Source organism: Grampus griseus (assembly GCF_964374135.1).
Source record: "Grampus griseus genome assembly, chromosome: X".
Classification (NCBI taxonomy): Eukaryota; Metazoa; Chordata; class Mammalia; order Artiodactyla; family Delphinidae; genus Grampus; species Grampus griseus.
Window position 1 is genome coordinate 130091213 of NC_138999.1, and position 11722 is coordinate 130102934.

At 58.0% G+C, this 11722-nt stretch overlaps 2 protein-coding genes across 3 annotated transcripts in view; one reads left to right on the plus strand and one right to left on the minus strand.

Moving 5' to 3' along the window:
• The window catches only part of G6PD (glucose-6-phosphate dehydrogenase), a 12984-nt gene continuing 1262 nt past the window's right edge, over nucleotides 1-11722 (minus strand). For both annotated transcript variants that reach the window (XM_082680642.1, XM_082680643.1), the window contains exons 2-13: nucleotides 11592-11719; nucleotides 4363-4400; nucleotides 4174-4282; nucleotides 3434-3651; nucleotides 2469-2627; nucleotides 2256-2381; nucleotides 1910-2003; nucleotides 1445-1631; nucleotides 1122-1357; nucleotides 957-1033; nucleotides 781-873; nucleotides 1-680 (exon numbers count right to left, since the gene is read on the minus strand). In XM_082680642.1, the coding sequence (XP_082536768.1) occupies nucleotides 590-680; nucleotides 781-873; nucleotides 957-1033; nucleotides 1122-1357; nucleotides 1445-1631; nucleotides 1910-2003; nucleotides 2256-2381; nucleotides 2469-2627; nucleotides 3434-3651; nucleotides 4174-4282; nucleotides 4363-4400; nucleotides 11592-11719 (1556 nt within the window). In that variant the 3' untranslated portion in view covers nucleotides 1-589. The remainder of the gene's footprint in view (nucleotides 681-780; nucleotides 874-956; nucleotides 1034-1121; nucleotides 1358-1444; nucleotides 1632-1909; nucleotides 2004-2255; nucleotides 2382-2468; nucleotides 2628-3433; nucleotides 3652-4173; nucleotides 4283-4362; nucleotides 4401-11591; nucleotides 11720-11722) is intronic.
• The window catches only part of IKBKG (inhibitor of nuclear factor kappa B kinase regulatory subunit gamma), a 22559-nt gene continuing 19113 nt past the window's right edge, over nucleotides 8277-11722 (plus strand). Inside the window, exon 1 of the mRNA XM_082680646.1 lies at nucleotides 8277-8367. The gene's annotated coding sequence lies outside the window, so the exon portion shown is untranslated. The remainder of the gene's footprint in view (nucleotides 8368-11722) is intronic.

Consider the following 11722-nt stretch of genomic DNA (forward strand, 5'->3'; position numbering starts at 1 on the left):
GCCTGTCTGCGGATTTAATGGCAGGGGACTGAGCCGGGGCATCCCACCTGCCGCTTCTGCTTTTCTGGTGGCGAGGGCACCACCTGAGGGCGGGGTGAGATGGGGCGGCCGTGGAGTGCTGAGTTAGGGTGGCCGCGGGAGCTGTGGGGGGCAGAAGGCCACTCGGGAGGCCCGACACAGGTGCGCTGCTGGGCCCTTCCAGCACAGAGGTCCCTTCCAGTGGGGAACCAGGAATGTCAAGTGGCGCTGAGACTGGGCCGCGCCTGCCCCCTTCCCCTGCGCTCCGAGGACCTTGCCCCCCTGCTGCCCACAACTGCAGCCCTCCTTCTCCTTCCTCCAGGAGGGCTCAGTCTGGGGGACAGAGGCTGGCTCGGGTGGGGATGGTCACAGTGCTGGGTGGCAGAGGAATGAGACTGGGCCCAGGGGCGGGTGGCGTGGCCCGAGCCCGGGCGGGAATGTGAGGCTAAGGGCTGTGGTCCCGAGTCCTCCAGAGGCGGGTCCTCCCGAGGTGGGTCAGGCGGGGGCGGGGAGGGGGTGGTGGCGGCGGGGGAGCACGGAGAGGCGGGGCGGGGGTGGGCCCGGCACAGGGTCAGAGCTTGTGCGGGTTCACCCACTTGTAGGTGCCCTCGTACTGGAAGCCCACTCTCTTCATCAGCTCGTCCGCTTCCACAGGGCCACGGCTGGGAGGGGGACAGGTGGGGGGAGAGGTGAGGAAACCCTGAGCCCCAGAGTCCCCCTCCCCCATCACCCCCATCACCTCCCCCTGCCCGGCCCCCGCACCTGCCGTAGACGTAGGGGATGGGCTGGGCCTTCTCGAGTTCGATCTGGTGCAGCAGAGGAGTGAAGATCCGCCAGGCCTCCCGCAGCTCGTCACTGAGGGGACAGGGGGCGGCGATGGGGTGGGTGGCGGCCCAGAGGGAAGGAGGTGGGGAAGGGGGGGAGGGGCCACCCCTCACCTGCGCACGAAGTGCATCTGGCTCCCACAGAAGACGTCCAGGATGAGGCGCTCGTAGGCGTCGGGGAGCTTCACGTTCTGCCAGCGGACAGGCGGGAGGGAGTCACCGAAGCGCGCGCCCCTTGGAGCCCTGGACGCCACCCCCTCCCCACAGGTGGGCACCCACCTTGTATCTGTTGCCGTAGGTCAGGTCCAGCTCCGACTCCTCGGGGTTGAAGAACATGCCAGGCTTCTTGGTCATCATCTTGGTGTACACGGCCTCATTGGGCTGCACGCGGATCACCAGCTCATTGCGCTTGCACTGCTGTCGGAAGATGTCCCCGGCCACGTCGCAGAACTGCAGGCGCACCTCGGCCTTGCGCTCGTTCAGGGCTTTGCCACAGCGCAGGATGAAGGGCACCCCTGGGGGGACAAGGCCAGCCTTGGGGGGCTGTTCGGGTGGATGAGGGGGCCAGGTCCCACCACCGCGGGCCCAGCGGCATCACCTACCATCCCACCGCTCGTTCTCCACGTAGAGGACGACGGCCGCAAAGGTGGCTGTGGTGGACCCCCGGGGCACTGTGGGGTCATCCAGGTACCCTTTTGTGGCCTCTCCCTCTCCGTTGGGGTTCCCCACATACTGGCCCAGGACCACGTTGCTCGCCTGCACCTCTGAGATACATTTCAACACCTTGACCTGGAGAAGAGCCAGGGAGAGGGGCCCCTTGGGTAACAAGGACAGCAGGTGCCAGGAACCATGTGACTCCGAGGGGTGGCCTTCCTGGACGGGTGAGTGGCCCAGATAGTCAGGAGGCTCCGTCATGCAAGGGCCCTCTGGGGCCACCTCAGCCCACCCTCACTGTTTCTGAAGGAGAAGCTGAGGCCTAGAAGGTCAGTTCTGGGACAAGACACCTCGGGCTCAGGGCTGGTTGCTGCAGAAGGGGGAGGGGCCTGGGAGGGCACAGCTCCACCCACCTTCTCATCGCGGACGTCATCCGAGTGGGTGGAGGCGGGCTTCTCCATGGCCACCAGACACAGCATCTGCAGGAGGTGGTTCTGCATCACATCCCTGGTGGGAGGAAGGAACGGACAGTGAGCTAAGGCCTCTCCTTGTTGGCCAGGTTCTGGGGGCTCAGGGCCTTAAACTGGGCTTGTTTCCTGATCCCCCGTGTCTGCCAGGTCCCCTTAAGGCAAAGGAAGAAGACCGTGACCATTCCTGACTGCTCAGACACTCCTGCTGCCAAAACAGGAAGAGGCGACCCTGCAGGGTGGCGGGATGCCCGCCCCCCCGATCTCCCAGGAAGGGGAACCAGGCTCTCACCGGATGATCCCAAATTCATCGAAGTAGCCCCCACGACCCTCAGTGCCAAAGGGCTCTTTGAAGGTGAGAATGACGCAGGCGATGTTGTCCCGGTTCCAGATGGGGCCGAAGATCCTGTTGGCAAACCTGCAGGAGGGGCAGGGTGAAGGCTGGTGGGCGTCCGAGGGGGCAGCAGCAGGGCCCCCCAGCGCCCAGTCCTGGCCCCGGTCGCACCTCAGCACCATAAGGTTCTGGACCATCTCCTTGCCCAGGTAGTGGTCGATGCGGTAGATCTGGTCCTCGCGGAACAGGGAGGCGATGTGGTTGGACAGCCGGTTGGAGCTCTCTAGGTCCCTCCCGAAGGGCTTCTCCACGATGATGCGATTCCAGCCTCTGTGGGAGGCCAGAGCTGCGTCACTCCCACACCCTCCCTGGGGACCAGGGCTGAGCCCCTCATCCCCCTCCAAAGCCCCTTCCCCAGGGAGTGAGGGCAGAGCCTCCCTGCCGCCGCTCCGCAGTGAGATGAGCCAGCAAAGCTCTGCCGGGCCGGCCCTCCCCCGGCCTCGGCACGGAGAACACCTCCTCTCCTTCCTAGCCCTCAGCGCCACGCTCAAAGCTGACTGGCTGGTGGCTGGAAGGAGCGCCACTGGCTGGCTCTGCTCCCTCCTGGGCCCCGACCTAGTGAGAAAACGGGGAGGGGATGCCAAAAGCAGAGCCACCTCCATGGGTTTTAATGTGGAGAAAGATCCCTTATTCCTCACGGAGAGTTAATGTGAGACAAAGTGAAACCGACATGGCCGTGGCTTTGGAAAAACGACAGAGCGCTGAGCTGCTGCGGCACAGACAGCAGGGTTCCCGTGGACCAACGCCGCCCTCTGGTGGTGGTCGAAGGGACCCTGAGAAACGCCGAAAGCTAGAGTAAGCGACCGGCAGCAAGAGTTTCGTGGAGCAACACTGCCACCTTGTGGTGCTAGGCGGGACTGCTGCCAGGGACAACGGGATTTCATACGGGGGATTTGGAAGGTAAACACGGGTGGTAGCATTTTCAGTAAAGGCTGTTAGAGAACTACTCTTACTCCTATTGCCTTCTTTGGAGAGGTAATTCATGGCAAGAACAAACACGGGACATCTATCTTTTTCAGACTCCCTAGATCGGTCGGCCCAGGAGGCAGGAAGGGAGGGTGAAACAGCAGTCTTACGTCTGGCTCATGCAGGTTTCATGGATGTTCTTGGTGACAGCCTCATAGACAGTGGGGGGCAGGGCCAGGTAGAAGAGGCGGTTGGCCTGTGGCCCCTGGTGGAGAGCGTTCATGTGGCTGTTGAGGCGCTCATAGGAGGCTGCATCGTTGTACTGGCCAGCCACGTAGGAGTTGCGGGCAAAGAACTCCTCCAGTTTGGGCTTCTCCTCCGGGGCAGCCTAGAAAATACGGACACAAGGATGTCGGACCGGCCCCTCCCTCCCTCCCTGATCCCATAGGCAGGGTGGGCTTCCTGAGAAGTCAGCCATCCTAGCCCTGCACTGGGCTCACTCCCATCTCGTCGGCTTTGCACACCCATGGGGGCGGGGGCCGCGTGACCTAAGACGGAAGCCAGAGTTCAGGAAACTTTGACCTGGGAGACAGATCTCTCTCCAAAGTCATTCCACCAAAGTATGGTATGTTGAGAAAAGTCAGGCTTGCAGCATTTCCATGGTGGAGGGGCCACAGGGTACAGTGGGGAGGAACTGGTGAGCCCAAGTCAGAGGGGGCTGGGAAACAGGGGTCTCAGGCTGGCATCAAGGAAGCAGTGGGAGCAGGTGGGGAGGAGTGCCAGGCTGAGGATCGCTAGGGAGGAAGTGGCCCCGGCACAGGGGCGAAAGGCTGGGCCTGGGGGGAGGGAGGAAGGGCATCTGCGATGGGAGGCGGGTGTGGCACGTATGGAGACCCCAGAAGCCACTCACTTTGAAGAAGGGCTCGCTCTGCTTGCGGATGTCAGCCACTGTGAGGCGGGAGCGGGCATAGCCCACGATGTAGGTGTCTTCGGGCAAAAGGCCATCCCGGAACAGCCACCTGAGGGCAGAGCACAGCTGTGGCGAGGGCGAGGGCAAGAGGACCGTGGGGGGCAGTGAGCAGTGGGGGAACAAGCTTACCAGATGGTGGGGTAGATCTTCTTCTTGGCCAGGTCACCCTGTGGCAGAGAAAACAGGCATGGTTAGGAGCTGAGGACATGCCCTAGATCATCTCCCCCCAGGACACCCGGGTATCCTTGTCCTGCCCCTGTGTACAGCCTGAGCAGCTTGAACTAGAGCCCAGCCTAGCCCTTGACCCTGACCCGACAGTGCTCGCACACTGCCGGGGGCACTTCGAGGCAAAGAGACCTCGTGCTGGCCAGGAGGCAACCACCAACCCGCTGGTTCCACGATCCACAGACCCCAGTCTCTGGTCGAGCAGGCAGAACCAAAGCCAACACAAGATGCCCGCTTCTAAACAGCTCATGGGCTAAAGAAAACCCTAAATTCCCTGGAACCGAATGGCAATGGAAGTAGCACACATCAAATGAGACATGACCTTAAATGCTTAGGTTAGCAAAAAAGAACGGCTGGAAGCTGCTGAGCTCAGAATTCAATTGAAGAAGTTAGAAAAAGGACAGCAGAATTTTAAACCCAAACAAATTACAAGGCAGAGAACAATGAAAAATAAAAATGAATAAAATGGAAAACAAACCTAAAGAAAAGATCAAAAAGCCGAAAGTTGGTGCTTGAAAAAGACTAATCGAAACAGACAGCCTTCTGGCAAGACTGGTTTTTTAAAATAATTAATTAATTAATTATTGGCTGCGTTGGGTCTTTGTTGCTGTGCGTGGGCTTTCTCTAGTTGCAGCGAGTGGGGGCTACTCTTGGTTGCTGTGCGTGGGCTTCTCATTGTGGTGGCTTCTCTTGTTGTGGAGCACAGGCTTCAGTAGTTGTGGCTCACGGGCTCAGTAGCTGTGGCGCAAGGGCTTAGTTGCTCTGAGGCATGTGGGATCTTCCCGGACCAGGGCTCAAACCGTGTCCCCTGCACTGGCAGGTGGATTCTTAAACACTGCGCCACCAGGGAAGTCCCAAGACTGCTTTTTAAACAGGCACCAAGAATTAGGAGTGCAGTGGGACAAAACTACCGATGGGAAAGACAGAAGAGAGGTTTATGAACAACCTTACTGCATGTCTGACAACTTACATGAAATGGACACATTTCTAGAAAAATCCAATATACCAAAACGGAGCAAGGGACCTGACCAGGCAATGGTTATAAAGGAGACAGGATTGCAGCCACAGCCTTCCCAACGAGACAAGCCTGGCCCTGATCCTGGCACAGAAAGCTCTGCCAGCGGGTCTCCCAGGAAGAGAGAACACCAGTCTGAGGCAAAGCCTGCCTGGGAAGCACCTGCTGAGCCATGTGATGGGGCCCCAGAACCCTGCGGCTGGAACCTCTGAGAAATGCACACAGGAGGCCCCAAGCCCATCTCGCCCATGTACGCAGATACAGATGCAAAATTTCTGCAGAAGATACCAGCAAACCCAATCATGCAACGTCAAAAATGGAATATGTCAGAATCAAGTTGGGGTCATCCTGCAAACGAAAGGTTGGTTTGATGCTGAAAAGCAAAAAAAAAAAAAAAAAAAAAAAAATCACTGAAATTCACCACATTAACAGATTAAAGGAAAAAAAGCTGTAAGAAATCTGTCTACTCCTTTTGATTTTTCAATCTAGCAACCTTGCTAAACTCACCACATGTAGATAAAGTGTTCCAGACATCAACATCTATCACAATAGGACCTCTTACCAAACTAGGAATAAAAGGGAACTTCCTTATCTTGATAAACAGCACCTATAAAAACTCTCACAAACATCATATATTGTGGGGAAATGTTGAAATAATCCCCTTTAAACAGCCAGGAGCAAGAAAAGAGCGCCTGCCATTGGCTGTTTATTCAATGCCCCACCAGAAGCCCTGACAGCGGCAGGTGGAGAGCAGACAAGACGTGAGGACGGGAAACGAAGAGCCACGCTGGCCCTCTTTGTAGCTGACAGTCTGTCCGTTAAAAGAAAACCACCTCAAAGCAAGCTACAGGCAAATTATTACAATTAATGAGATTTTAGCAAGGCTGATAGATTTTAAAAAATCAACAGATGGGAGTAGAAACAGATTTCTTAGGACACAGAAAGCAGTAATCAGAAAGACGGATAAATGAAGGTTTCAGCAAAATTAGAAACTCCTGTTCACCATAATACACTACTAAGAAGGTGAATAGAAAAAAAGAAAAAAAAAGAAGATGAATCCACCCAAAGGCTCAAATCCATCAACAGGGGATGGACAGGCAGCATCGAGGGGTGAGCCGAGGGGTTCCCTGGCGGGCCAGTGGTTAGGGTTAGGGCTCCTGCTTCCACTTCAGGGGGCCTGGGTTCGATCCCTGGTCGGGGAACTAAGATCCTGCAAGCTGTGCAGGAGGCCAAAACAAAAACAAACAAAAAAGGGATGAGCCAGTGACCCACCCAGCACATGTGAATCTCAAAATCATAATGCTAAGCCCCAGCCCCAGACACAAGACTAAATACCCTGAGCTCATTTAAGTGAAGCTTTAGAAAAGGCAAAATGATTGCACGGTGATGGAAGTGGCAGCCGCGGTGTTCCAGAGCAGGAGGTGGACCACCGCCCAAGGCCTTCCTGGGGAGGTGGGAACATCCTCTTTGCTAATAAAGGTGTGTGCACCTTTACAGTGAAAATGGGTGCCTTTCAACGTGTACAAGTTTTACCTAAAAATAAAAAGACTGAAAAGAATAATAACCGAGCAGAGGGTGGGGCCCGGGTAGCCTGAGCGCTTAGCTGTTGACTTGTGTGCGCGTGAAACTTTCCAAAGTAAGAGCAAGGGTATGAACACACAGTAACTGTGGGCAACAATATGGTCATCCCACGAAAGTGACAGAAGACTCACTAAAATGTCACTGAAAAGTCCCTTCTCTCCACTCCAGTTCAGTCGCCGTGGCCACGGCAACATGCGTTAATTTGGTGACCTGACAAAGGAATTCTCCACTCAGGTGGAAGAGGCTTCCAGCGAGGGCATGGCTGGGGGGGTGGGGTGGGGGGCAGAGGAAGCCTGCGGGGCACAGCAGGCCACCCTTTCATGCGCCCGCCCTGTAATCAGGGAGGGCCGCTGGGCGGAGGCGCTGGACTCACCCTGGGCAGGAAAACCACCTCCAGAGATAAGGACCCAAATCTTCGCGGCAAAATGACCTTAGGAGCCACGTAACCACTGGACGGGTTCTATGAACCACTGCAGAACGGAAGCCGCGTGACCAGAAGCGAAGCAATTCCAACCTGATTAAAATCCCTGCCCCCTAGACAGGCAGTTAGGAAGGCACTTGGGGGGCTCCTGGGTGGTGGTGGAGGTCGGGGCGGACCACTTATGAGACTCAAACGTTCGCGTTCCTCCTGTCCTTGGCTTCAGCCTCCAACTCCCGGGCTGAGCCGACCTCTGCATGCAGACAAGCCCAGGTGTCTGTTCCACCCCAGGTCACCACCTCCAGGCTCCACTGGGACCCCGACTGCCCGAAGTGGGCGGTTCCCAAGCCAGCGTTCCCCATGCTGCTGCCCCTGCCCATGTCTTGCCAACTGCTCAGAACTGATCCCCCACGTGCCTGCCATCTTCCACGGGAGACAGCAGTGCATCAAGGTCCGGCTCCGACCCCCAGCCGGGGCCTCGAGCTGCCCCCGAGCCCAGTAGCCCCCAGCTGCGGCCCCCTCCTCCCAGGGCCCATCGGCGCCTGCTTCCTGCTTCTCCATCACTGGGACCGGGCCGGTGGGAGACTCCACTCTGGTCCCCGGGGCTCGGTGGGCCCCGTCTCCTCCCGGGCTTGTCGGGGACTGGCCGGGAGAAACGACCAGCACCACGGCCCACAGCCACCTCCCGCCTTCCTGGCCAAGTGGAATGTTTGCTTCCGATCAAATTCCAGCAGGCTGCCCGCCGGGCCGTCCTGCCTGACTCACGGCGCCCCACACCCCACTGCTCTCACTGGTCCCTTTGGGATTAACTAGCAATAGAACCTGCTCGCCTTGTTCAGCTCAGCCCTGCAACCAGTGGCCTGTTGGGCTCCGACTCACCCGACGGGAAGACGAGGTAGGACCCAGGACAGTGGGGGGCAGGGGCCCGGGGAGGCCCACCCTCCCCACCAGCCTGGGCTGGGCTCCTCTGCCAGGACCGCTGTGGGAAGAGAGCATGCTGCACATGGTGGGGGCGACGATGGGGCTCCCGAGGACCACAGCAGGGAGGGACGTGCCTGGGGACACATGGTGATGTAGCAGGAGAAGCAGTACCTGATTCAAATTTCCAGCTGTCAGCAAAGGGCCGTGGGCCGCCACCTGCCTGTCACCGCCCAGGTCTGACCTCAGTCTCCAGTTTTATAAACCCTCGGTCTCGGTCTCGGAGGCTTTTAGGGTGGAGGGGCGCGGCAGAGAATGCAGAGGCCGGCTGCCAGCTGGAGGCCAGGAAGGGGTGGGCTATCCCTGTCCCACTAGGGCCACCCGGGTCAAGGATCGCCCAGGTCCTGGGGTGCAGCGCAGCTCTGCTGGGGCCCAGCTGGATCCCAGCCACTGGGGTGAGACCCTGGGGCTGCTGAGGCAGGCTGGGCTGCAAAACCAACAAAAGGGCCTCACTCCTACTCCCTGGGGCTCATGAATCATCAGGCCTTTGGGGGAGTGCCAGAGTCATCATGACACAGCAAGAATCTTATCGCCCTAAGAGGGGAGGCAGCCCAGAAACACCCTGAGGAGAGGGAGGGCTGAGGCTGCCAGATCATGCCGTGCACAGGCCCATCACTGGGATGGGACCTGAGCACCGATCGAGCCCACGGCCCTCGTGGTCCAGGTGGGGAAACCGAGGCCCAGAGAGGCGAGGGACGTGCTGAGGACCATGCAGTGAGCCAATCTTGCCCGAGGGGGCTCCCAGTCCTGTTCTCTTTCTCTCGCCCCGATTGCTCTCTCCATCCACTGTGGGGGGAAAGCGGCTCCGGCCTGGGAGAGGACACATGTGATCTGCCGGGCCCCAGGTTCCTCTCCCAATGCTGGTCTATGAGGAGAAACTGAGCTCTTTCATTCCAGAGCTCTCTGGACTGGGACAGTAAGTACCTCCACTCCCTTCCCAGCTGAGGGTGGGAGTCCTGAGAAGGGAGATAGTGGTCTCAGAGCAGGGAGAAGAGAGTGGCTGAAAGCCCATCGGTAAGACCACAAGCCAGCCTCAGGACACGCCCAGGAAGGAAGCTGGGCATGCGGGCGACGGTTGGGTAAGTGGCCCAGGGAGGAGAGGGGGCAGAGGACGGCCCCGCAGCCCAGCCTGCTCCAGGGGCTCTGCGTCCGCTCGTCCTTCTGAGAGGAAGGCTCTGTTCCATGGCCCTGGGAACATGAAGGCCTGGCAGTGTCTGCTGTCACATGCACTCACCTTGGGTTCCGGCCCCCAGCACAGTTCCCACGAGGAGGGGGAGGGAGGGGGGAGGGGGGAGGGAGGAGGGAGGAAGCCTCCCAGCTGGGCTAGGTGGGAGCTCTTCTAGGTGCTGCCCTTGCAGGGACACCCCCCCGCACCTGGAACAGGAGGAGGGAGAAATACACAAGGGCTCTTCCTCAAGGACCCTCCTCCTCCCCCACTCCACCCTGCTGGAGCGGCACTTCCCACTTCTGCTCTAGAAGCCTCTGGTTATTGCTCCCACAGCAGAGGAGAGCAAAGGGGAACCCTACTGTTGGCAAAGAAACAAAGTTGCCTAAGCCCAAGCCCATCCCACATGAAGGCAGTGGAGTCACAGAATCAGCTCAGCAGAGCCCCAGGGCCCTCCACACTTGTTTCAAAAGACCTCAGTTATTAAGTGGAGACAATGAGGTTCAGAGAAGGAAACACACCTGCCCCAGGCCACAGAGCAAACTTGGATGCTCTCAATGAGGTATCTAAGTGTTGAGGGCCTGGGGTCATATGCCATTTACTGAGGCCTGGGACCCTCTGTTGGAGCATCCTGTGACAGGCCGGTATGGGGACGGGGCGGGGGGGGGACGGGGGGAAGGAGGAAAAATAATCCTGAGTTACTGTCTCCCCCAACCTATTTCTTAGACAAGGTCCCAGGTGTTAAGGTTTCTGGCTCCTCTAAGGGGATGAGGCCGGGGCCAGGGTGGGGGCCAGGTCTGCTCCGTGTGCTCCTCCTGGGCACCCCCCAGTCCTGGGTGACAGGGGGTCAGGGGACAGTGTTTGGGGTGACCTTCCTTCCCTCCCACTGGCAGAGCCCTGCATTCTGGCTCGCTTTTCCAAGTTCTGAAGAGAATCACAAAACTGGCAGGAGGCAGGCTCTGCAAAGCACGGTGGCGTGTTACGACACATGAACGAAGAACTGAGTTCCTCCAGAGCTGAGGGGACAGTGGTGTGGAAGTCACAGAGAGACAATGTCTGCTCCATCAAGAGCTGACTAGTTTGGGTAGAACTCTCGCTTGAGGTTTATATAATAAGTTACCAGCAAAGATGCTCATATCATGGGTAGCAGATTCTTGGTCAAGTCCACGGTGAAAAGTGAAAAGAGAAAAAAGACCACTTTCACTTTGAGATGAAACCTTGACAGCCCCCCAGCCCCTGCTCATGTCTTACCACTGGGTAGATCTTGTTTCCACACGGCACGTGGGGAGAGTGCTTCCGTCAGGGGTCATGGCTCTCTGAGGACCCACCCTCCCTCTCCTGTTCCCCCACCCTCATCACGTATGGTCAGCATGCTTTACTTCTGACTTTGCTTCTACTCTTTGGCCTTTCTGATCAGAGAAAAGTGGCAGTTCCACTGGCTAGACAATGGGGCTGGTCTCAGTTCCTCAGCAGGCCTTGGAAGCTGGGGCAAAGAGATGGTATTTCAAGAAAGGTTGAGTGTTTTTCCTCAGGGAACTTGACAGTAGAGAGATAAGGCAGAGACCCAGCCTCGAATCCTACCTCTGGATCTAACTGTGTGACATCTGTCAAGTCAGAAACAGGTTTGGAAAACATACTCCCAGAATGAATCGCTTCCCCTGTTTGCATATCAGTTTTCCCTGTGGAGGAGGAAGTCCAACCAGACAGTCTCTAAGGACCTCCCAGCTCCAGGACATAGGTCTACAGTCAATGGCTGCACACGGACTTCAGAAATGCCTCGCGGTGTGTGTATACTGGGTGGTGGCAGGAGGAGTGGCACATGAGCAAGGGCAACAGCGAGAGCCCAACCGAGCAGAGCCCGAGGGACCCGACGACAATCAGTTGGGAAAGCCCAGGTACCTAAAGGGAAGGGAACTGAAGCAACGTCACGCTCTAAGTCTGCTGATTCTACGATGTGGGGCCTGGGGGAGACTCACCGATGCACCCATGATGATAAAGATATGCGTATCAGCCTGATGGAAGGCATCGCCCTGGTACAGCTCTTCCCGCAGGATCCCGCACACCTGGGTCCGGCTCAGAGCCACCTGCCCTGCCATGATGCTCTCTG